At 44.4% G+C, this 24,032-nt stretch overlaps 1 protein-coding gene across 3 annotated transcripts; it reads right to left on the bottom strand.

Moving 5' to 3' along the window:
• Positions 1 to 384: 384 nt before the first annotated feature.
• Positions 385 to 18,466, bottom strand: lyrm9 (LYR motif containing 9). 3 transcript variants are annotated; one of them, XM_068010560.1, is made up of 5 exons: positions 18,385 to 18,420; positions 14,681 to 14,715; positions 13,560 to 13,727; positions 5,350 to 5,442; positions 2,792 to 3,057 (listed from the first exon to the last, which is right to left on the bottom strand). In XM_068010560.1, the coding sequence occupies exons 3-5, from the start codon at positions 13,683 to 13,685 to the stop codon at positions 3,025 to 3,027; spliced, it is 252 nt and encodes an 83-aa protein (XP_067866661.1). In that variant the 5' UTR covers positions 13,686 to 13,727; positions 14,681 to 14,715; positions 18,385 to 18,420; the 3' UTR covers positions 2,792 to 3,024. The 3 variants fall into 3 exon arrangements, with proteins under 3 accessions (XP_067866662.1, XP_067866661.1, XP_067866660.1); XM_068010561.1 differs by lacking the exons at positions 2,792 to 3,057; positions 14,681 to 14,715 and adding an exon at positions 385 to 2,465 and having other exon boundaries at positions 18,385 to 18,466; XM_068010559.1 differs by lacking the exon at positions 14,681 to 14,715 and having other exon boundaries at positions 18,385 to 18,466.
• Positions 18,467 to 24,032: the final 5,566 nt, after the last annotated feature.

The following is a 24,032-nucleotide window of genomic DNA, read 5'->3' as shown; positions in this document are numbered from 1 at the left end:
TTATGTGAACTCTGACATATACGAGGCAGCCACAAAGCATGCTTGTGCACCTCAAACATCCAAGATAAGCTGGGAGTTTTCAGAAAACTAGTGCTCCCCATCCCAAAAACTAAACACAGCTCTTCCTTGTAGTTAGTCATCAAAAAAAAAAATCTTTCCAATACATTACAAATGCAACCCAAGACCTGGGACAGATTAAACTATTCATAATTGAACCACCACCCAATCCTCTACTCGATCATAAAAACAGATGTTAAAAAAACCCAAGGAGAGAGAGAGAAGAGAAAGTAACTGCAACATTTTTTCCACCTTGCATAATTTATCTTGGGGATTTCAGCAATATTCTACTGCATCACTGTGGTACTACAAAAACTACACCAGCACTTCGAAGAAGTAAATAGCTTTTATTTAGGTAGCAGCGTGAGTCAGAGACTGGAACTGCATCAGAAACCACACATTAGGTCTCATGACATTTGGCACAAGCTGATTTGGTACAAGATAAATAAGCATTTTAATATTTACTTTGGAACTGTTGAGGATTCTTTTTTTAAACCAACAGATTCCAATTCGCGTATTGGTGCTATTCAGCTAAACCAAGATCATATCTAACTCAAATGGAGTGAGCAACCCTCAGGATAGCAAAAACTCACAACAAAATGCTCTACATCAGTAAGCCAACTCCATACAGTAAGCAAGGCTTGCACTTATGTAGCACGCTTCATATCCTCAGGGCATCCCAAAACATTTCACAGCGTGTGGATGACTTTTTAAAAGTGTAGCCACTGTTCCCCTGTAGATAAACAACACCTGATTTACAAACAGCAAGATCTCAAACAATGAGATGAACGAGCAGTTAACGATTTGGGTGGTGTTGCTTGACTGATGAATCCTAGTCAGCATACTGCTGGAACTGCTCGATTGCATTTTTTTTCAATGGGATCTTTTACATACACTAGGACAGGATCTCAGCTAAATGGTTCATCGAAATGACAACACATCAGACAATGCAGCAACCGTCATGGCTGCACTTAAGTGTCAACCAAGATTATGCGCCCAAACCCTGGAGTGGGACTTGAACTCAGAACCTTACAATTTTGGAGCTGAGAGGCCTACCCACTCAGTCAAGCTGACACTATAAATCAACAAGCCAGAATTATTCAAATTTTACTTGTTTTTTTCTGCCAACACAGTTGTCAGTTTTCCAACTGAAAATCATAAACCCACTGCAGCCTTTCCCCCCCCCCCCACCTCACTCTGATGACGTCCCTCTTCTCCTATTAGTGACTTATGTTGACACAAAATGCTACAAACATCAGATACCTTTCACCATCCCAATAAGGAGTAGGAACGCAACCTGATTTCTTCCCTCCTGCACTGAGGCCCCTTGTCCTTGCCAGTCTAGCTGAATTTAGCACTGACCAAGGATTATACTGGCACGTTTACAATTCGGCCACACTGTGTAAAGTCGATCAGATTTTTTAAATTCTGGATTGATTCCATCCTCCATATTTCATTTACAGGAATTAAGTTACACAAGTAAAGTGACTGAATATGGAATTACAATACTGCAAAACAGGAACAAGATGAGAATCAGATATTAGCTGGATTAATGCATTAAAAACATAACACTGTATTGATTCATAATCTAAAAGACTTCCTGAAATGTTAGGTCTCAAGAAACATGAAAATACTCCCCAGACATCAAGATAACTTCAATAAGGTGATGTATCTTGCAGCTTTTAAAAGTATGCAGTACCTTGCATGGGAATGGTTAGAAATGATACATAAATGTACTCACACCTATGAAATTAATGGAACAGAATTTAACAATAACACACATACTACAGAAAATCTCTGTGCTCAGGCTGCCTCTAACTAGAGTACTAAGGCCAATGGCAAAAACAAGGTGGCTGGGAAACAACATTAAAGGTAAAGATGGCTGTTTTATATTAAACAATTATGGAACAATTCAGCAGAATATATATTCTAATAGAGAATGTATTCAGACTACCAAGAGAAAATTTATCAGTGACCTGCTTGTCAATGTTACCAGGCAGCAAGACCTAAATAAGAACTGCATTACATAGTGACACTAAAGCTTGTTAGTGAACAGTGGCAAAACCTTGGCTCAGAAACAGCTGAAGTCCACAAAGGCACTAATCTGATTTGAAAGGTCATTAAACATGGTCTCACCTGACTTCCAAAACAGATTACAACCCAGAAACTCATTCACCTTCATCCATTTCTCAAATTCAAGTTTTCTTCCTGCATACATCCTCTTAATATATTTGCAATGACGGAGTTCCTATTAGTCTTAAACATTCCAACTTAAATAAACAAATGTCCGTTCAATCACTGCTTACTAGTGACTCTGCATCTTTGGTACCAACCAAAGTCTCATTTGTCCTCATTATTTTGCTTGCTTGTATTGTGGATCTTTTCTACTTTTGCTTCCAATTTTTATACTGCAAAACATAAAATTAAAAGGTTAAACAATAGATTTAAGTTAAGGCAGACTAACTGCTGATCTCCACTGCACGCAGTATTTACAGAACGAGGAGGCACACAATCCGCAGCTTCTCCTCCTCCTCCTCCTCACCCCCTCCACCCCCAACGCCCTCTGTATGGTGGGCTCCAGAAAATGCACACTACAAGCAGTTCTCTCTCATCTGATCTGACATCTGTGACGTATCTGACTGCAGACTAAGATCAGGAACCGCGTGTACAGAAACTCGCCCAACATAAATCTGTAAATTGACAAAAAATACACACATGAAACATCAACCCAAAGTTTGCTGTCTTTTCCCTTTAATAATGCTAACCCATATATTCACAGCATTTTCTGATTTTACTTCTGTACCCAACATGGTACGCTGAAGCACCAATAAAAACACCAACAAGAATTCATTTGTAGCTCATGGAATCCACGGCTGTCAGTGGCAAATAGATTATGGAAACTTTCATGCTTTTCAGACTCGGAGGCCTCCGCTCGTTTTCTTGATGACATTCGTAGGTGCTTTTTTTTTAATTTCCAAAATATACTTTATTCATAAAAATCTGTAAAAATTACATTCCCAAACAGTTTAAAACAGCATCAAGTCAAAAAATACAAACAGTGCAAAGATGATCAGTTTCCTTCTATACAATCATGAGTTGCCTCACAACCCTTCCATTTCATTGTCATGCCATATACATTTTTACATTTACAGCACACAAAATTTTCCCGATACAGTTCGAGGGGTTTCCCACGGATCCAGCCCCTCAGTTCAGCTTGGTGGGGGGACCTTACACTGTGGTCTTTCCCCATTGAGCCTTTGCTGCGGCTGCCCCAAGCTTTAGTGAGTCCCTCAGCACGTAGTCCTGGACCTTGGAATGTGCCAGTCTGCAACATTCGGTGGTGGACAACTCTTTGCGCTGGAAGACAAGCAGGTTTCGGGCAGACCAAAGGACGTCTTTCACCGAATTGATAGTCCTCCAGCAGCAGTTGATGTTTGTCTCGGTGTGCGTCCCTGGGAACAGCCCGTAGAGCACAGACTCCTGTGTTACAGAGCTGCTTGGGACGAACCTCGACAAAAACCACTGCATCTCTTTCCACACCTGCTTTGCAAAGACACATTCCAGGAGGAATTGGGCAACCATCTCTTCCCCACCACAGCCACCACGGGGGCATTGCGTGGAGGGGGCGAGACCTCGGGCGTGCATGAAGGATCTGACGGGGAGGGCCCTTCTCACCAGCAGCCAACCTACATCTTGGTGCTTGTTTGAAAGTTCGGGCGATGAGGCATTCCGCCAAATGACTTTGGCAGTCTGCTCGGGGAACCATCCGACAGGATCTCCCGTCTCCTTTTCCCGTAGGGCCTTGAGGACATTCCGTGCAGACCACTGCCTGATGGATCGGTGGTCAAAGGTGTTTTCCCACAGAAACTGCTCCACGAAGGATAGGTGGTACGGCACGGTCCAACTGCATGGAGCGTTCCACGGCAATGTGACCAGGCCCATCCTTCGCAACACCGGGGACAGATAGAACCTCAGCACTTAGTGACACTTGGAGTTTGCGTACTGGAGGTCTACACGCAGCTTGATGCAGCCGCACACGAAGGTGGTCATCAGGATGAGGGCCACGTTGGGTACATTTTTCCCATCCTTATCCAGAGATTTGAACATCGTATCCCTCCGGACCTGGTCCATTTTAGATCCCCAGATGAAGTGGAAAATGGCTCAGGTGACCGCCACAGCGCAGGAGTGGGGTATGGGCCAGACCTGCGCCACGTACAGCAACAACGTGAGCGCCTCGCACCTGATGACCAGGTTCTTACCCACAATGGAGAGAGATCGCTACCCCCACATGCTCAACTTTTGTTGTACCTTGGCTACTCGTTCCTCCCAGGTTTTGGTGCATGCCCCGGCCCTTCCGAACCATATCTCCAGCACCTTCAGGTAGTCTGACCTGACGGTGAAGGGGACAAAGGATCGGTCAGCCCAGTTCCCAAAGAACATAGCCTCGCTCTTGCCGTGGTTAACTTTGGCTCCAGAGGCCAGTTCGAACTGATCGCAGATGCTCATCAGTCTGCGCACAGACAGCGGATCCGAACAGAAGATGGCGACGTCATCCATGTACAGGGAGGTTTTCACCTGAGTGCCTCCGTTGCCTGGGATTGTCACCCCTCTTATGCTCGCATCCTTCCTAATAGACTCAGCAAAGGGTTCAATACAGCAAACAAACAAGACCGGGGAGAGAGGACAGCCCTGTCTGACTCCAGATTGGATCAGGAAACTTTCCGATTCCCACCCATTGATTGAGACTGCGCTACTGATGTTTGTGTACAGTGTTTGTGTAGGCATATTCGTTGGTGCTTTCTCTATGAACTAGCACACACAGGGAGACCATGTGCAGGTTGCACATTCTTAGATAGAGCATTTAGAATTGTAAGGTGCACTTCAAATTGATACCAGTTGATAGTCTTCATTCACCCAGTCATGGCTAGAATGTTTCATTATATATTGACAGTAAACATTAAATTTAAATCGTAAATGTGAACAGAAAAGTGTGACAACAAATAGTAGTGCAGGCCCTACAAGATCATATAATTCAGGATATTTGTTTGTAAAATGGGTAAGTATGCACCACTGGGAAACAGCTGGGTATTTTCCCCACCTTTAACATCCATTCTCAGGACACACGAAAACGCAGGCATCTGAGTTTAGCTTTGTTATGTATCGTGCCTTTGCGGAGGAGGAGTATCGACACTTGTTCCTGATGGCACACCATCAATACAAGAACACCACAAATACAAGAACACCTTAACACACCATCTGGAACTCCAATGGCAAACTAAGGTAAGCACTTACTTTAGCCAGGACCCAGTCAGCATCTTCAATTGCCCTTTTGATAATCTGTTGAATTCGCTCTGGATCATCTTCATCTGCATGAACCTTAAAATTCTGAAAAGGTGTAAAACTGCTGAATTTATTCTGCATTAAGTTTGTTCATTGATAGATTTTTTTTTTTAACATGTAGCTGGGGTAACCAATGTAACATAATTCCGATACCACTGACCAAACATCCTTTTTGGAATCAAGTATCCTGGACCTTTACAGCTCAGGAGATGAATAAGGTTTTCAATAACTTTCAACCCCATTTGTTTCGAAGATAGACAAAAACAATTTTCTAAATAAAGAACTGAGAGAATTATCAAGATTAATCAATGCTTCTAAATGTACATTAGCTAAATGATTATAAGTCTCATCATATAACATGAAGCTTTTCTTACTGGTTTAGGATGCATTCTGATTCATTCCACCTCCTCCAAGTTCAAATGAGATGGGGAGAGAAGAAAGCCCATGAAGCCAAAAGTTTACAACTGATGACACCCCCATCCCACCTTTTCCGAAGCTATCTACTCATATTAGGGTACAGTTTCATAGGCACTTGCCCCTTGTAGTTTGCCAAAAGTAGCCATTCTTTATATATCAACCTAAACAATGAGTGGCAGAGTGGGAGAATGCAATGGTGATTCCAATCCTATTGTTATTCATGGATTTTCTTGTGGAGGAAGTGTAGTAACTGGATGCTGCAAACAGCAGACACCCTGGGTGATATTCCCTCCATTAGTTCAGGAATGTTGAGAAATTATACTTTTTTTTAAATGATGTGTTTGCGTCCTTGTGTAAAGTTAGAAGCAAAGTAAATGTCTGTGCTGGATATTTCCCTGTCATCTCAAAGTTCAATCGGGTATTCATTTCTATATGGTGTGACTCTCCTACCAACCTCCTCCTCTCAAAAGAATTATTGCCTATGTCGTGTGCTAAAGATATGAATGCACATTTGAAGGTTGTTCAAAACTAGGATTTCCATTCAACATTTGGGGTGGGAGACTATGGGCATTACCAAAAAATTGTACACCAGCCTGACCTAAATCAAATTTAATTTTGAGCATAACTATTTCTAGCAGGCTTAAAACTATTAGTTATAACTCAATCAATCATTCAAACACCCAAATTATTTTGTTGCACAACAGAAGTCCAACATGCTGTGACGATGATACTACTACAATTGGAAAGATTACTCATGCCATTACTGGACAGTCATCGATGTTTCACAACGCAACTTAGACGCTGTATGAATACAGCCAAGTCTAGAACTTGAGTATTGCTGAAAATAAAGACACACTGTCTAAGCTTTTTGTCTTGCACTCATCAGGACAATCTGAAAGTATACCAATGTAAGGGAAAACAACGACTTTATGCTGTATGAGAAAAGTGTGCTGATTGGTAGAGGTGTTGCCATGGAGAATGCATCGGTTTATTATGACTGAGTTAATTGCCAAGCTGTGTTTGAAATTTAAACCAGGCTGTGCCCTGAGGAATGAACTAACGAATGGCTGTCACTTATTTTGTTTAGCTGAAACAGGTGTAATGTTTGCAAATGTTCTGTTTACAAAGAACAGGGCCTGTTTATTAATACATCTAGCTTCCAGTACGTGCAAATGCACCACACTGTGAGCCCTGACAATCTTAAATTGGTCGTCAGCTTAATTCTCAACAAACTGAGGATTAATTAGCAAATGTCGTCCCATTGCAGAATCAAATCTAATGTTGGACACTGTGATTTGAGTTTTGCAAGCATGGGCTGGTTGGGTATGGCCCGTTGCGAACAGCGGAAGGAACATGTTGTTTGAAAAGGTTCGCAGTGCGGTTCATTTCTCAGCGCAATGCCTTAACTAATCAGTCAAGCTGCCTGGTTTAAAATTTAAACAAAGCTCGGCAGTTAATGGTCAGTCACCGTAAACTGGTGCATTCTCCATGGCAACGCCTCTACCAGAGTTCACTTGCCAACCAACCAGCACTCTCTTCTCATACAGTATAGTCATTGGTATTATTTATTTTATTTAGAGATACAGCACTGAAACAGGCCCTTCGGCCCACCGAGTCTGTGCCGACCATCAAACCACCCATTTATACTAATCCTACATTAGTCCCATATTCCTACCACATCCCCACCATTCCCTCAGTTCCCCTACCACCTACCTACACTAGGGGCAATTTATAATGGCCAATTTACCTATCAACCTGCAAGTCTTTGGCTGTCTTGCGGATTGTCCTGATGAGTGCAAGACAAAAAGCTTTGATAACATGTCTCTATTTTCAGCAATACACAGTGAAGTCTGTTTACGTGAATAGCCCTATTTGCTAACAAAATTTATTCAGTCATCCTGTCTATTCACTAAATTTTGGTGTGTCCAGATGTGAATCATGAACAGTCTGCCCAGATCAGTGGTGGTGGCATAAAGCCTCAACTCATTTAAAAGGTACCTGGACATGCTGCTGAATGGCCTCCTTCTGTGCTATTACTTTTCTATGGTTCTAGTTTGTGCAGTTATCTTTATTTGCTGCTTGGCCCCAGTTAAAATTTCAGGATCTTGGGAAAAGCTATTCCTAGCAATTTTGCCCAACTGGTGATTAAATCCTAAATCACCACAGCTTAAGATATACATAAAGAAATAGGAACATTGATTTAAAGCTTTACACGTGGGCACTGAGGCTCTATGATGTGAACTGAAATTCAGACATTCCTAATGAGTGTTCTCCAATTTGCTCATTATTATAACAATGTTTTACCGGTGCTCCCAACTCATTACTGCTACTTGCCCATCTTTCTCAATCTGAAGCCTTCCACAGAGCAACTGGTTCCATCCGCCACCCCCTCCTAATTTGCTGCTACCTGCAGTGCGAGATGCCCTCTGAACTACATAACCAGTATAGCATCTGCATGAACAGTTGAAACTAAACATGAACAGCAGGGGAGGCAGTGGCGTAGTGGTACTGTCACTGGAGGAGTAACCCAGAGACCCAGGGTATTTCTCTGGGGACATGGATTCGAATCCCACTACAGTAGAAGATCGAATCTGAATTCAATTAATAAATCTGGAGTTAAAAGCTAGTCTAATGATGGCCATGAAACCATCGTCAATTGTTGCAAAAACCCATCTGGTTCACGAATGTCCTTTAGAGAAGGAAATGTGGTTGACTCTTAAATGCCACTCAGTTGTATCGAACCCCTACGAAGTCAATAATTCAGAATGAAACCGGATGGACCACCCGGCATCGACCCAAGCAATGGAAATGGCAAACCCAGCCCTGTCGACCCTGCAAATTTCTCCTTACTAACATCTGGGGGCCTGACAATCATGCTCATAAATCATACCTTACAGACAATGTCCCAGACACTGCCATTGCCATCCCTGGGTATGTCCAGTCCCACCAGCAGGACAGACCCAGCAGAGGCGGCAGCACAGTGGTATACAGTCAGGAGGGAGTTACCCTGGGAGTCCTCAACATCGACTCCGGACCCCATGAAGTCTCATGGCATCAGGTCAAACATGGGCAATGAAACCTCCTGCTGATTATCACCTACTGCCCGCCCTCAGCTGATGAATCAGTACTCCTCCATGATGATCACCACTTGGAGGAAGCACTGAGGGTGGCAAGGGCGCAGAATGTACGGTGGGTGGGGTACTTCAATGTCCATCACCAAAAGTGGCTCAATAGCACCACTACTGACTGAGCTGGTCGAGTCCTAAAGGACATAGCTGCTAGACTGGGTATGTGGCAGGTGGTGAGAGAACCAACAAAAGGGAAAAACATACTTGATCTCATCCTCACCAATCTGTCTGTCAAAGATACAGCTGTCAATGATAGTATTGGTAGGAGTGACCACTGCACAGTCCTTCTGGAGACGAAGTCCCGCCTTCACATTGAGGATACCCTCCATCCGTGTTGTGTGGCACTACTACCGTGCTAAATGGGATAAATTTCAAACAGATCTAGCTATGCAAAACTGGCCATCTATGAGGGGCTGTGGGCCATCAGCAGCAGCAGAATTGTACTCAACCACAATCTGTAACCTCATGGCCCGGCATATTCCCCACTCTACCCTTACCATCAAGCCAGGAGACCAACCCTGGTTCAACGAAGAATGCAGGAGGGCTTGCCAGGAGCAGTACCAGACATACCTAAAAATGTCAACCTGGTGAAACTACAACACAGGACTACCTGCATGCCAAACTGCGGAAACAGCATACAACAAACAGAGCTAAACGATCCCATAACCAAACAGATCAGATCTAAGCTCTGCTGTCCTGCCACATCCAGCCGTGAATGGTGGTGGGCAATTAAACAACTAACTGGAGGAGGTGGCTCCACAAATAACCCCATCCTCAATGATGGGGGAGCCCAGCACATCAGTGTAAAAGACAAGGCAGAAGCATTTGCAACAATCTTCAGCCAGAAGTGCAGAGTTGATGATCCATCTCGGCCTCCTCCTGAAGTCCCCAGCATCACAGGTGCCAGACTTCAGCCAATTTGATTTACTCCACAGGATATCAAGAAACGGATGAAGGCTCTGGATACTGAAAAGGCTATGGGTCCTGACAATATTCCGGCAATAGTACTGAAGACCTGTGCTCCAGAACATGCCGCTCCCCTTGCCAAGCTGTTCCAGTACAGCTACAACACTGGCATCTACCCAGCAATGTGGAAAATTGCCGAGGTATGTCCCGTGCACAAAAAGCAGGACAAAGCCAATCCAGCCAATTACCACCCCATCAGTCTAGTCTCAATCAATAAAGTGATGGAAGGTGTCAACGACCGCGCTATCAAGCGGCACTTGCTTCGCAATAACCTGCTCAATGAAGCTCAGTTTGGGTTCCGCCAGGGCCACTCAGCTCCTGACCTCATTACAGCCTTGGTTCAAACAGACAAAAAAGAGCTGAACTCCAGAGGTGAGGGGATATCAAGTCAGCATTTGACCGAGTATGGCATCAAGAAGCCCCAGCAAAACAGGAGTCAATGGGAATCAGGGGAAAACCTTCTGCTGGTTGGAGTTATACCTAACGCAAAGGACAATGGTTGTGGTTGTTGAAGGTCAATCATCTCAGCTCCAGGACATCACTGCAAGAGTTCCTCAGGGTAGCATCCTAGGCCCAACCATCTTCAGCTGCTTCATCAATGGCCTTCCTTCACTCATAAGGCCAGAAGTGGGGATGTTCGCTGATGATTGCACAATGTTCAGCACCATTCCCAGCTCCTCAGATACTGAAGCTGTTGTGTAGAAATGCAGCAAGACCTGGACAATATCCAGGCTTGGGCTGATAAATGGCAAGTAACATTCGCGCCACACAAGTGCCGGGCAATGACCACCTCCAACAAGAGAGAATCTAACCATCTCCCCTTAATGTTCAAATGGCATTACGATCACTGAATACCCACCAACATCCTAGGGGTTACCATTGACCAGAAACCAAACTGGAGTAGCCATATAAATACCGTGGCTACAAGAGCAGGTCAGAGGCTAGGAATCCTGCAGTGAGTAACTCACCTCCTGACTCCCCAAAGTCTGTCCATCATCCACAAGGCACAAGTCAGGAGTGTGTTGGAATACTTTCCACTTGGCTGAATGAGTGCAGCTCCAACACAAGAAGCTCAGCACCATCCAGGACAAAGCAACCCGCTTGATTGGCACCCCATCCACAAACATGCACTCCCTCCATGATGCATAGTGGCAGCAGTGTGTACCATCTACAAGATGCACTGCAGCAACACACCATAGCTCCTTACACAGCACCTTCCAAATCCACGACCTCTACCAACTAGAAGGACAAGGGCAGCAAATGCATGGGAACACCACCACGTGCAAGGTTCCCTCCAAGTCACACACCACCCTGACTTGAAATTATATCGCCATTCCTTCACTGTCGCTGGGTCAAAATCCTGGAACTCCCTTCCTAACAGCACTGTGGGTGTACTGACCTCACATGGACAGCAGTGGTTCAAGAGGGCAGCTCACCACCACCTTCTCAAAGGCAATTAGGGATGGGCAATAAATGCTGGCCTAGCCAGCGACACCCACATCCTATGAATGAATTTTTAAAAAAGTAATGTGATTCAGTGTACTGTTCTGGTTTAATCTCAGCTGCTTAGTCCGTCAAGATGTTCTTACTGGTGGGAGTCAATAGGACAAGCAGACACCAATAAGATTTACTTAAACAAGCTACACATATTTTAACTGGACCAATAAAAGTGGCAGAGTTTCCCCAGTGTCACTAGACAAAATTCAGTGCTGCAAGTGACCTCTTTAAGAGGGCACAACTAAAAATAATCTAACATGGGGTACAATCAAACTGAAAGAAGTTCGACGTGATGTAAATCAATATTTTGTTGTTTGCGATTGATTATACAATGGACATCCTGCGGTGCCCACAGGTCACAGAAGGCCTTGTGCGTACCAGTACATACATGTTCCTACTCCACCGTCACCTAGACGTGGACTGGAACACAAGAGAGAGGCCAATCCAATTCCTGTAAATGGATCTGAAAAAAAACAAGCAAAGGATCTGTGCACAAAAATATCATGTGATAGCACCATTCATTTATCAAATACTTGGCTAAATAACACTGTTTAATGAACACCCATCCTTCAGGGCACTATGCAGTCATTCCATACTCATTTTTAAGATGAGCATTTTCAGGTGTGTGCAAGAATTGGCCACTGATATGATTAATTTTTCTTTCTTTCCTCAGAGGCAAGTCCTGGTTGAGATTTGAAGTTTACTTATGTAGTGTGTTTATGAACTAATGCTACCAACATTACAAACTTTACCCAGCTGGGATTATACTTTCCCCATGGTCAGCAGGGAACTCCAGATTTAGTCAGCGGCTATATTGAATTATTGTCCCCATTACAACCTGTAGAATAACTCTAGGAAACATAGGACTCCTGTCTGTCAATTACATTACAGAAGCACAGAGACATAATGAATCTCCTTGAGGTAAAATATTTGACATTTTTAACAAGGAATATCTTTATTATACATTTAAATAGTATTGAATACCCAGGGAATGAAAGGGTACCAGCGGTGAAAATAGAATAATTAGATAAGATAATCTCATAAAAAGTAGCAGCAAAAGGTTGGTGGGTGTCAAAAACAGAAGTACACAGTCCTGATGACATGTATCCTAGAACGTGGAGGGACATCACAGGGGAACTAGCAGACCACAATCTTTCCAACATCCCTAAATACGGAAGGTGTGTCAGGAGAATGGAGAATTCAGTTCAATCCAATCCAACTAATAAAGTGTCAGCCAAAGCTCAGTTGGTAGCAATTTCACCAGTCACACAGCCCCAGGCTTTGAGCACAAAAATCAAGGCTGACCGTCCAGTGCAGTATTGAGGTGTCACCTTTTGCATGAGATATGAAACTGAGACCCTGTCTGTTCTCTCAAGTGGACATAAAAGATCCCAAGGCACTATTTCAACCAAAAGCAGAGGAGGATTCTCTGGTGTCCTGGCCAATATTTATCCCTCAATCAGCATCACAAAAACAGATTATCTGGTCATTAACATATTGCTGTTTGTGGGAGCTTGCTGTGTATAAATTGGCTGTCACGTTCCCTACATCACAACAGTGTTTACACTTCAAAAGTACTTCATTGGCTGTAAACCACTTCGAGACGTCTGGTGGTCATGAAAAGTGCTATATAAATGCACGTCTTTGTTAAACAAGAAAGGTAAGAGAGAGAAAGGGTGGGGGGAGGGGCAGGGGGGAAGAAACCAGGAAATTATATGCCTGGTAGTTTAACATCTGTTGTGCGTCAATTACTGGAATCTATAATTAAGGACAGAGCAACTGAGCATGAGAAATCTGAGCTGATGAGAGAGCGAGCCAACATGTATTTGTGACGGATAAGTCAAATTAACAAAGCTAATTGAATCTATAGATGCAAAGAGACTTAGGGGGTTCAAATGCACAAATCCTTAAAAGTGGGAGGAAGAGTTGGTAAAACTACAGGTAAAAAAAGCATTATGTGCTTTTGTGCTGTAATATTCTTTGGTTCTATTTTCCTTCTCTGACACCAACATTTTAAGTACTCGTTTTCAGAATTAAAAATGGAAAAACAAAAAGGAAAATTGTTTTAAATAAAACTACTACAAGCCCCATCCTGCAATAAATTACCACAAAAAATATTTAAATAAACAGCTGGATTTTCAATATTTTACAAACCTGCCTTATTGCATGTTTGTAATGCCGCTGTATGTTTTCTGCGGGAAGTTGCTTGCAGCATCGTAAGAGATACCGGTATAACTGGACAGGTGTCTGCACCAGTTCTGCACCTGGCAAAGGGGGCATTCTATACTTATGTCATCTTCCTTGATCAGTCAATGCTCCAACCTGAAATGCACAAGTTGACAACTTACTAGGTTCAACTAGGAATTGGAAGACACTTGGCCTACCACATAAAGCACACTTGATCTGGTCATCAAGTTTCCAAATCATGGATCTTGTCCAAGTCTATTTTTATATATTTTCTTAAAGAAACTGGGCTGGTAAATTCAGGAACATTTGCTAAATGGCTCAGTCCTTGCAACACCCAACTCAAAAGTTTTGTCTATATAGTTTTGCGATGTCTGTAATTCACACACTGCTACAATTCAGTTTAGCTTGCACAATTATTTTAGTGGGCTCAGGGTCATAGTGATGCTATGAAATCATGTATCAGATGACCATCACATACTTTAATTTTTACAAATATCATTTTGTAAGCACTTTTTAACTTTTCAGGAAATAGGGAAATGAAGAATGCTAGGAATGTACTATAGCTTCAAACTCTAGATTTAAAAAAAAATTCATTCATGGGATGCGAGCATCACTGGCAAAGCCAGCATTTATTGCCCACTCTGCTGCCCTTGAGAAGGATGGTGGCGAGCCCTCTTCTTGAATACAATTGACTGGCTGGCTCAGACATTTCAGAGGACAGTTAAGAATCAACCACATTACTGTGGTTCTGGAGTCGCATATAGATCAAAGCGGATGAGGATGGCAGATTTCATTACTAGAGGAGTTTTAACTATAATTGGTAGTTTTATGGTCATAATTATTGATACTAGCTTTTTATTCCAGATTGGTTAATTAATTGAATTTAAATTTGCCAGCTGCAGTGGTGACATTCGAACTCCTGTCCCCAGTTTGTTAGCCCAGGCCTCTGGATTACTAATCCAGTAACATAATTATGCTACCATATCCTGAAACTGAATGCTAGAACATTAATTAAAAATATTTTCAGCTAAATTTCAAAATTTGACATCATAATTGAAATTAAAAACATACTAATTGGGATCACTCACACAAAGTCACAGTGATTGTGAAGAAACAGACCAAGCTGAGGTAGTATTAGAAATGTTGGAAATGCACAGTAGGCCCATCAGCATCCATAAATAGAAAAGACAAGTTAAAGTTAACATTTCAGGGATATATTGATAGGTATAGGGCCAAAACATGAACTAAAATTTTCTCAGAGTTACTGACAGATCTGTGCTGCATATGCAGCATTTTCAGTTTTATTTGTATTTCTTCTAACAATTGCTTTTTAAAAATCTTTTTGATGCAATATTGCAACCTGAAGAGGTAGGAGTTAAGTTTATTACAATATACACACTCTCGTTCGAGTCTGAAGGTTGTGGGTTCAAGTCCCACTTCGGAGATTTGAGCACAAATCCAAACTGACACTCCTTGGGCAATATTGAGGGAGTGCTGCATTGTTGGAGGTGTCGTCTTTTGGGTGAAATGTTAAACTGAGGCCCTATCTATCCTCCCAGGCAGACGAAAAAGATCCCATTACACTATTTCGAAGAAGAACAGGACAATTCTCCCTGGTGGACATTTATTTAAAGATCAACATCACTTCTTCTTTAGCATCCTTGTCTCTGGAGACAATGGGTAAGTGCCTAGAGGTGGTCAGTGGTTTGTGAAGCAGCGCCTGGAGTGGCTATAAAGGCCAATTCTAGAGTGACAGGCTCTTCCACAGGCACTGCAGATAAAATTGGTTGTCAGGGCTGTTACACAGTTGGCTGTCTCCTTGCACTTCTGTCTTTTTTCCTGCCAACTGCCAAGTCTCTTCGACTCGCCACTCTTTAGCTCTGCCTTTATGGCTGTCCCCAGCTCAGGCGATCACTGGCAACTGACTCCCACGACTTGTGATCAATGTCACAGGATTTCATGTCGCGTTTGCAGACGTCTTTAAAGCGGAGACATGGACGGCCGGTGGGTCTGATACCAGTGACGAGCTCGCTGTACAATGCGTCCCTGGGGACGCTGCCATCTTCCAGGCGGCTCACATGGCCAAGCCATCTCAAGCGCCGCTGACTCAGTAGGGTGTATATGCTGGAGGTGTTGGCCGCCTTGAGGACTTCTGCATTGGAGATATGGTCCTGCCACCTACGCCAAGGATTCTCTGGAGGCAGCGAAGATGGAATAAATTGAGACATCGCTCTTGGCTGGCATACGTTGTCCAGGCCTCGCTGCTGTAGAGCAAGGTAGTGAGGACACAGGCTTGATACACTCGGACTTTGGTGTTCCGTGTCAGTGCGCCATTTTCCCACACTCTCTTGGCCAGTCTGGACATAGCAGTGGAAGCCTTTCCCATGCACTTGTTGATTTCTGCATTAAGAGACAGGTTACTGGTGATAGTTGAGCCTAGGTAGGTGAACTCTTGAACCACTTCCAGAGTGTGGTCGCTGATATTGACGGATGGAGCATTTCTGACGTCCTGTCCCATGATGTTCGTTTTCTTGAGGCTGATGGTTAGGCCAAATTTGTTGCAGGCAGCCGCAATCCTGCCGATGAGTCTCTGCAGACACTCTTCTGTGTGGGATGTTAATGCAGCATCGTCAGCAAAGAGGAGTTCCCTGATGAGGCCTTTCCGTACTTTGGTCCTCACTCTAAGACGGGCAAGGTTGAACAACCTGCCATCTGATCTTGTGTGGAGGAAAATCCCATTACACTATTTCAAAGAACAGGACAATTCTACCTGGTGTCCTGGTGGGCATTTATTCAAAAATCAACATCACTAAAAACAGATTATCTGGTCATTAACACATTACTGTTTGAGAGAGCTTGCTGTGTGCCAATTGGCTGCCACGTTTCCTATAACAGTGGTTACATTGCAAGCATGTTTCATTGGATGTAAAGCACTTTGTGACTTCCTGAGGTTGTGAAAGGCGCTATATAAATGCAAGTATTTTTAGGCAAAAAGATTTATTAAGAGGAAGGGCTCAGTTCACAACTGTGGCCCCAGACCTCTCCCCGGTCTTGTTTGTTTGCTGTATTGAACTCTTTGCTGAGTCTAATAGGAAGGATGCGAGCATAAGAGGGTTGACAATCCCAGGCAGCGGAGGCACTCAGGCGAAAACCTCCCTGTACATGGATGACTTTCCAGTCTTCTGCTCGGATCTGCTGTCCGTGCGCAGACTGATGAGCATCTGCGACCAGTTCGAACTGGCCTCGGGAGCCAAAGTTAACCACGGCAAGAGCAAGGCCATGTTCTTTGGGAACTGGGCTGACCGATCCTTTGTCCCCTTCACCGTCAGGTCAGACTACCTGAAGGTACTGGGGATATGTTTCGGAAGGGCCGGGGCGTGCACCAAAACCTGGGAGGAACGAGTAGCCAAGGTATGACAAAAGTTGGGCATGTGGGGGCAGCGATCTCTCTCCATTGTGGGTAAGAACCTGGTCATCAGATGCGAGGCGCTCACGTTGTTGCTGTACGTGGCGCAGGTCTGGCCCATACCCCACTCCTGTGCTGTGGCAGTCACCCGAGCCATTTTCCACTTCATCTGGGGATCTAAAATGGACCAAGTCCGGAGGGATACGATGTTCAAATCTCTGGACAAGGGCAGCAAAAATGTACCCAACGTGGCCCTCATCCTGATGACCACCTTCGTGTGCGGCTGCATCAAGCTGTGTGTACGTAAACTCCAAGTGTCACTACGTGCTGAGGTTCTATCTGTCCCCAGTGTTGCGAAGGATGGGCCTGGTCACATTGCCGCGGAACGCTCCATGCAGTTGGGCCGTGCCGTACCACCTATCCTTCGTGAAGCAGTTTCTGTGGGAAAACACCTTCGACCACCGATCCATCAGGCAGTGGTCTGCACGGAACGTCCTCAAGGCCCTACAGGAAAAGGAGACGGGAGACCCTGTCGGATGGTTCCCCGAGCAGACCGCCAAGGTCATTTGGCGGAATGCCTCATCACCGCTACGGGCTGTTCCCAGGGACGCACACCGAGACAAACATCAACTGCTGCTGGAGGACTATCAATTCGGTGAAAGACGCCCTTTGGTCTGCCCGAAACCTGCTGGTTCTTCCAGCGCAAAGAGTTGTCCACCACCGAATGTTGCAGACTGGCACATTCCAAGGTCCGGGACTACGTGCTGAGGGACTCACTAAAGCTTGGGGCAGCCGCAGCAAAGGCTCAATGGGGAAAGACCACAGTGTAAGGTCCCCCCACCAAGCTGAACTGAGGGGCTGGATCCGTGGGAAACCCCTCGAACTGTATCGGGAAAATTTTGTGTGCTGTAAATGTAAAAATGTAATTGACATGACAATGAAATGGAAGGGTTGTGAGGCAACTCATGATTGTATAGAAGGAAACAGATCACCTTTGCACTGTTTGTTATTTTTGACTTGATGCTGTTTTAAACTGTTTGGGAATGTATTTTTCACAGATTTTTATGAATAAAGTATATTATGGAAAAAAAAAACTGTGGCCCCAGACCCTGCTCCTCACAGGGAAGGAGGAATCTATCAACCCTCCTGGTTAATACAAGCATTCACCCGGAGACTGGCCTACAGGTTTCCTTTGATGTCAGGGTGAGGGGGGGGGAAGTCGGGTCACAGTCTGCAGCGGAGGCCTCGGTAATCAGAGTAGGCCTCAGCTTCGGTAACCAGGGGCAACCCCAGTCGGACCCGCTCTTACATAGCCACCGGTATCGACCCACTCTAGCCAGGGCTCTCATCAGGCCTTTCGCACTGACCGGTCCCGGATTCACCTACCTGCCTTCAACCTACTTGTCCCGAAACACCGCGGACAGAAATGGCGCCGCGTCCGCTCACTGAGCTCAACCGGAGATTTAAAGGAGCCGCGCACTCACTGACTTTTAAATGCACTTATCTCATTACTCATCTCATCATTTAATGTCATGTCTACCTGTTCTTTTTCCCTAGCAAATACTGAAGTGAAATAATTATTTAATATTTCTACCATGTCTCTACCAGAAGTATTATCCTGTTTATCCCTTGCTGGTCCTATTCCCATTCCAGCTTTCCTTTTTTATTAATGTGCATGTAAAATATTGTGCTATTTTGTTTTATGTTCCTTGTTAATTTAATTTCATAGTTCCTCTTCACCTTCCTAATTGTTTTTTTGACTTCATTCCTAAACTCTTCGTATTCTGTCTTATCATGCACTCCTCTGCTGTCTGTGTACTTAATGTGTGCCTCTTTCCTAACCCCCAGTTGTTCCCTTATTTCTTTATTTGTCCATGGAGTCTCACTAATGTTTAGTTTGTTTTTTTCCTTTTAGTGGAATATATTTTTCCTGGAGTCTGTTGAACACCATTTTAAATGTTTCCCATTGTTTTTCTATATCATTGTTTGCCAATATTGTTGCCGATTTTATTTTCCCAAGTTCTATTCTCAGCCCCTCAAAATCAGCTTTTCTCCAATCTAATAACCTGGTTTTCATTATACTTAAGTCCTCTGTTCTCATCTTAATATATTATGATCACTTTGTCTATATGTTCCCCTACTTTTACTTCTCTTATCCAGTCTGGTTCATTCCCCATTACTAGATCCAACAGCTAATCCTCCCTTGGGTTAGAAAGGGGTCCTGTACACATTGTCAGAACTCCATTTCCTTACCCTATCTACTTACCTCTTTGGACCAATTAATATCGGGGTAGTTGAAATCCCCCATGATTATTATTCTATTTTTTTAAGCAAATTCCCTAATTTGTCTGCATATTTCTTCCGCCATCTCCCTTCTACTAGTTGGTGGTCTGTCGACTACACCTATTAGTGTGATTGATCCTTTATCTTTTATTTCTATCCATATGGAGTCGATTTGTCTTTCTGATATCAGTGTCCATTTTTTCTACTGCTATTATTATCTCTTAACAAGTACAGCTACTCCACCTCCTCTTTTCCCCTCTCTATCTTTTCAAAATATGTTTTATCCTGCAATGTTTAATTTCCAGTCCTGATTTTTCGCTAGCCATGTCTCAGTAATCCCTACGATGTCTGGTTCCACCCAACACTTGAATGCCTCCACCAACCCTGTTTTATTACGGACACTGTGTGCATTGCTGTATAGAAATTTTAACTCATTTTAATGGGATTTCCTCTCACTTTATGTTTAACCATCTTTTTAGACTCCTGTTCTACAACTCTATTTATTCCCTTCCATTAATGTCCTCCCTTACTTTATTCTTTCCTATTCTCTCCTTCCTTGATTTGTTTACATTTAGGCTGCTTATGTTTCTTGTAGATCCTTGCCCCATCTTACTAGTTTAAAGCCTTTGCCACCTCCCTATCATCAAACAAAATACACACAAGGGTTTACAGGAGTACAACTAGTAAGTAACTAAATTGTAAACATTATTATTTATCGTTACATTTTTTTAAAATTTGTTCATGGGATGTGGGCATCGCTGGCTATGCCAGCATTTATTGCCCATCCCTAATTGAATGTTGAAGGTTGTGAATGGGGTGCGAATCAAGTGGGCTGCTTTGTCCTGGATGGTGTCAAGTTTCTTGAGTGTTGTTGGAGCTGCACCCATCCAGACAAGTGGAGAGTATTCCATCACACTCAGGAGATGTTAGTTGCGTTAATCCTTCAGCAAATTATCAAACTAGATGACAAATTAATTGGCTTAGTATTAATTAAGTGGACTGTGGGTCCTTTTGTGTCTTCGAAGAGGAACATTTGCGTATGTCTCGCGTTACCTTCAAGACATTTCTGGGAAGCACAGCCCTGTGAAGCCCCATAAAAGTTGGATATCCTGATGCAATTATGAGAGATCAGCTTTTTGATTTTCTTTGTCCCAGTCAAATGGAACATTAAGAACAGGTGGAGGCCGTAAGTGCCTCAAACTATTCAAGTAAATCATGGCTGTCCTGCATTCAAAACATACTGGAACTATATCTCCAAGAAGGCAGTTTCAGCCGCACCCATCAGAAGGCTGACAGTTCTGTGGAAATTAGGCAGTAAACTTCAAAGTAACATTATTAGGGCCATCTCAACTTCAATTTTACTTTGAATTCCAAGGAGAAACCGCCGTGTTCTGTATATTACAGTTAATCTGCTATTTGTCTTTGCTACTGCTTACTATCAACTTACTGCTAATAAATGCATTCTGTAGTTTGTAGCCTAGGCCTCAGATTGACATGGTATTAATTGTTTTACAAAAATTAGGAGATTGCAATTAGGCCTATGATATGTCCAATAAACTGACAACAGTAAAAAGGGTTTCTGATTGACATTTGGGCACTTTACATTACCAGAATATGCATGCATATTCCTAGTCCTTCTGAGTCACCTTCAAATGGCTCAGAACGCATACTGTCCATCCGACTGCTCACCGCCTCTGGTCCAGTACACCTACTCAGCATCTATGCTCCAACATTCTGCTCCCCACCCGAACTCTCCACCAGTTCTAATAGGAACTCCATAATATCATTAGTAGCATCCCCAATATCGAACACCTGTTCCTGCTGGGGAACTTTAATGCCAGGGTTGGGGCAGACCATGACTCATGGCCCTCCTGCCTTGGGCGCTATGGCATTGGAAGGATGAATGAGAATGGACAGAGACTGCTTGAGTTGTGTACCTATCATAACCTCTGCATCACTAACTCGTTCTTTCACACTAAACCCTGTCACCAGGTTTCTTGGAGGCACCCAAGATCATGTCGTTGGCACCAGCTGGACCTCATCGTCACAAGGCGAGCCTCCTTAAACTGTGTTCAAATCACACGCAGCTTCCACAGTGCGGACTGCGACACCGACCATTTCCTGGTGTGCAGCAAGGTTAGACTCAAAACAAAGAAACTGCATCACTCCAAACAGACGGGCCACCCGCGCAGCAACACGAGCAGAATTTCTTATCCACAGCTGTTACAAAAATTTCTAAATTCACTTGAAAAAGCCCTTCAAAACACTCCCACAGGGGATGCGGAGACCAAGTGGGCCCACATCAGAGACGCCATCTATGAGTCAGCCATGACCACCTATGGAAAACATGTGAAGTGGAATGCAGACTGGTTTCAATCTCATTTTGAAGAGCTGGAACCTGTCATAGCCGCTAGGCGCATTGCACTGCTGAACTACAAAAAAGCCCTAGCGAGATAACATCCGTAGCACTTAAAACAGCCAGAAGCGCTGCACAAAGAACAGCCAGGCACTGCGCAAATGACTACTGGCAACACCTATGCAGTCATATTCAGCTGGCCTCAGACACCGGAAACATCAGAGGAATGTATGATGGCATTAAGAAAGCTTTTGGGTCAACCATCAAGAAGATCGCCCCCCCTCAAATCTAAATCAGGAGACACAATCACTGACCAACGCAAGCAAATGGACCACTGGGTTGAGCACTACCTAGAACTGTACTCCAGGGAGAATGTTGTCACTGAGACCGCCCTCAATGCAGCCCAGTCTCTGCCAGTCATGGATGAGCTGGACGTACAGCCAACAAAATCGGAACTCAGTGATGCCATTGATTCTCTAGCCAGAGGAAAAGCTCCTGGGAAGGACGGCATTACCCCTGAAATAATCAAGAGTGCCAAGCCTGCTATACTTTCAGCACTCTACGAACTGCTTTGCCTGTGCTGGGACGAGGGAGCAGTACCACAGGACATGCACGATGCCAATATCATTACCCTCTATAAAAACAAAGGTGACCGCGGTGACTGCAACAACTACCATGGAATCTCCCTGCTCGGCATAGTGGGGAAAGTCTTCGCTCGAGTCGCTTTAAACAGGCTCCAGAAGCTGGCTGAGCGCGTCTACCCTGAGGCACAGTGTGGCTTTCGAGCAGAGAGATCGACCATTGACATGCTGTTCTCCCTTTGTCAGCTACAGGAGAAATGCCGCGAACAACAGATGCCCCTCTACGTTGCTTTCATTGATCTCACCAAAGCCTTTGACCTCGTCAGCAGATGTGGTCTCTTCAGACTACTAGAAAAGATCGGATGTCCACCAAAGCTACTAAGTATCATCACCTCATTCCATGACAATATGAAAGGCACAATTCAGCATAGCGGCGCCTCATCAGATCCCTTTCCTATCCTGAGTGGCGTGAAACAGGGCTGTGTTCTCGCACCTACACTGTTTGGGACTTTCTTCTCCCTGCTGCTCTCACACGCATTCAAGTCTTCAGAAGAAGGAATTTTCCTCCACACAAGATCAGGTGGCAGGTTGTCCAACCTTGCCCGCCTAAGAGCGAAGACCAAAGAATGGAAAGTCCTCATCAGGGAACTCCTCTTTGCTGACGATGCTGCATTAACATCTCACACTGAAGAGTATCTGCAGAGTCTCATTGACAGGTTTGCAGCTGCCTGCAACGAATTTGGCCTAACCATCAGCCTCAAGAAAACGAACATCATGGGACAGGACGTCAGAAATGCTCCATCCATCAATATCGGCGACCACGCTCTGGAAGTGTTTCAAGAGTTCACCTACCTAGGCTCAACTATCACCAGTAACCTGTCTCTCGATGCAGAAATCAACAAGCGCATGGGAAAGGCTTCCACTGCTATGTCCAGACTAGCCAAGAGAGTGTGGGAAAATGGCGCACTGACACGGAACACCAAAGTCCGAGTGTATCAAGCCTGTGTCCTCAGTACCTTGCTCTACGGCAGCAAGGCCTGGACAACGCAAGGGGCGGCACAGTGGCGCAGTGGTTAGCACCGCAGCCTCACAGCTCCAGCGACCCGGGTTCAATTCTGGGTACTGCCTGTGTGGAGTTTGCAAGTTCTCCCTGTGTCTGCATGGGTTTTCTCCGGGTGCTCCGGTTTCCTCCCACAAGCCAAAAGACTTGCAGGTTGGTAGGTAAATTGGCCATTATAAATTGCCACTAGTATAGGTAGGTGGTAGGGAAATGTGGGGATGTGGTAGGAATATGGGATTAGTGTAGGATTAGTATAAATGGGTGGTTGATGGTCGGCACAGACTCGGTGGGCCGAAGGGCCTGTTTCAGTGCTGTATCTCTAAAACTAAAACTAAAAAAACGTATGTCAGCCAAGAGCGACGTCGCAATTCATTCCATCTTCACTGCCTGCAGAGAATACTTGGCATCAGGTGGCAGGACCACATCTCCAACACAGAAGTCCTCGAGGCGGCCAACATCCCCAGCTTATACACACATCTGAGTCAGCGGCGCTTGAGATGGCTTGGCCATGTGAGCCGCATGGAAGATGGCAGGATCCCCAAGGACACATTGTACAGCGAGCTTGCCACTGGTATCAGACCTACCGGCCGTCCATGTCTCCACTTTAAAGATGTCTGCAAATGCGACATCAGGTCCTGTAACATTAATCACAAGTCGTGGGAGTCAGTTGCCAGCGATCGCCAAAACTGGCGGACAGCTATAAAGGCGGGGCTAAAGTGTGGCGAGTCGAAGAGACTTAGCAGTTGGCAGGAAA

Source organism: Heterodontus francisci, chromosome 30, assembly GCF_036365525.1.
Source record: "Heterodontus francisci isolate sHetFra1 chromosome 30, sHetFra1.hap1, whole genome shotgun sequence".
NCBI lineage: Eukaryota > Metazoa > Chordata > Chondrichthyes > Heterodontiformes > Heterodontidae > Heterodontus > Heterodontus francisci.
This window is presented reverse-complemented; position numbering and strand designations above follow the sequence as displayed.

Bases quoted from the DNA above. Each gene is read 5' to 3' on its own strand.
- lyrm9 (XM_068010559.1), bottom strand. From the start codon at position 13,685: ATGCCCCCTTTGCCAGGTGCAGAACTGGTGCAGACACCTGTCCAGTTA. The intron at 5,443-13,559 runs GTTTGTAAAATA...ACACCTTTTCAG, and splicing joins ACAAACATGCAATAAGGCAG to AATTTTAAGGTTCATGCAGA. The intron at 3,058-5,349 runs GTAAGTGCTTAC...TAATTTTTACAG, and splicing joins CTGACTGGGTCCTGGCTAAA to ATTTTTATGAATAAAGTATA.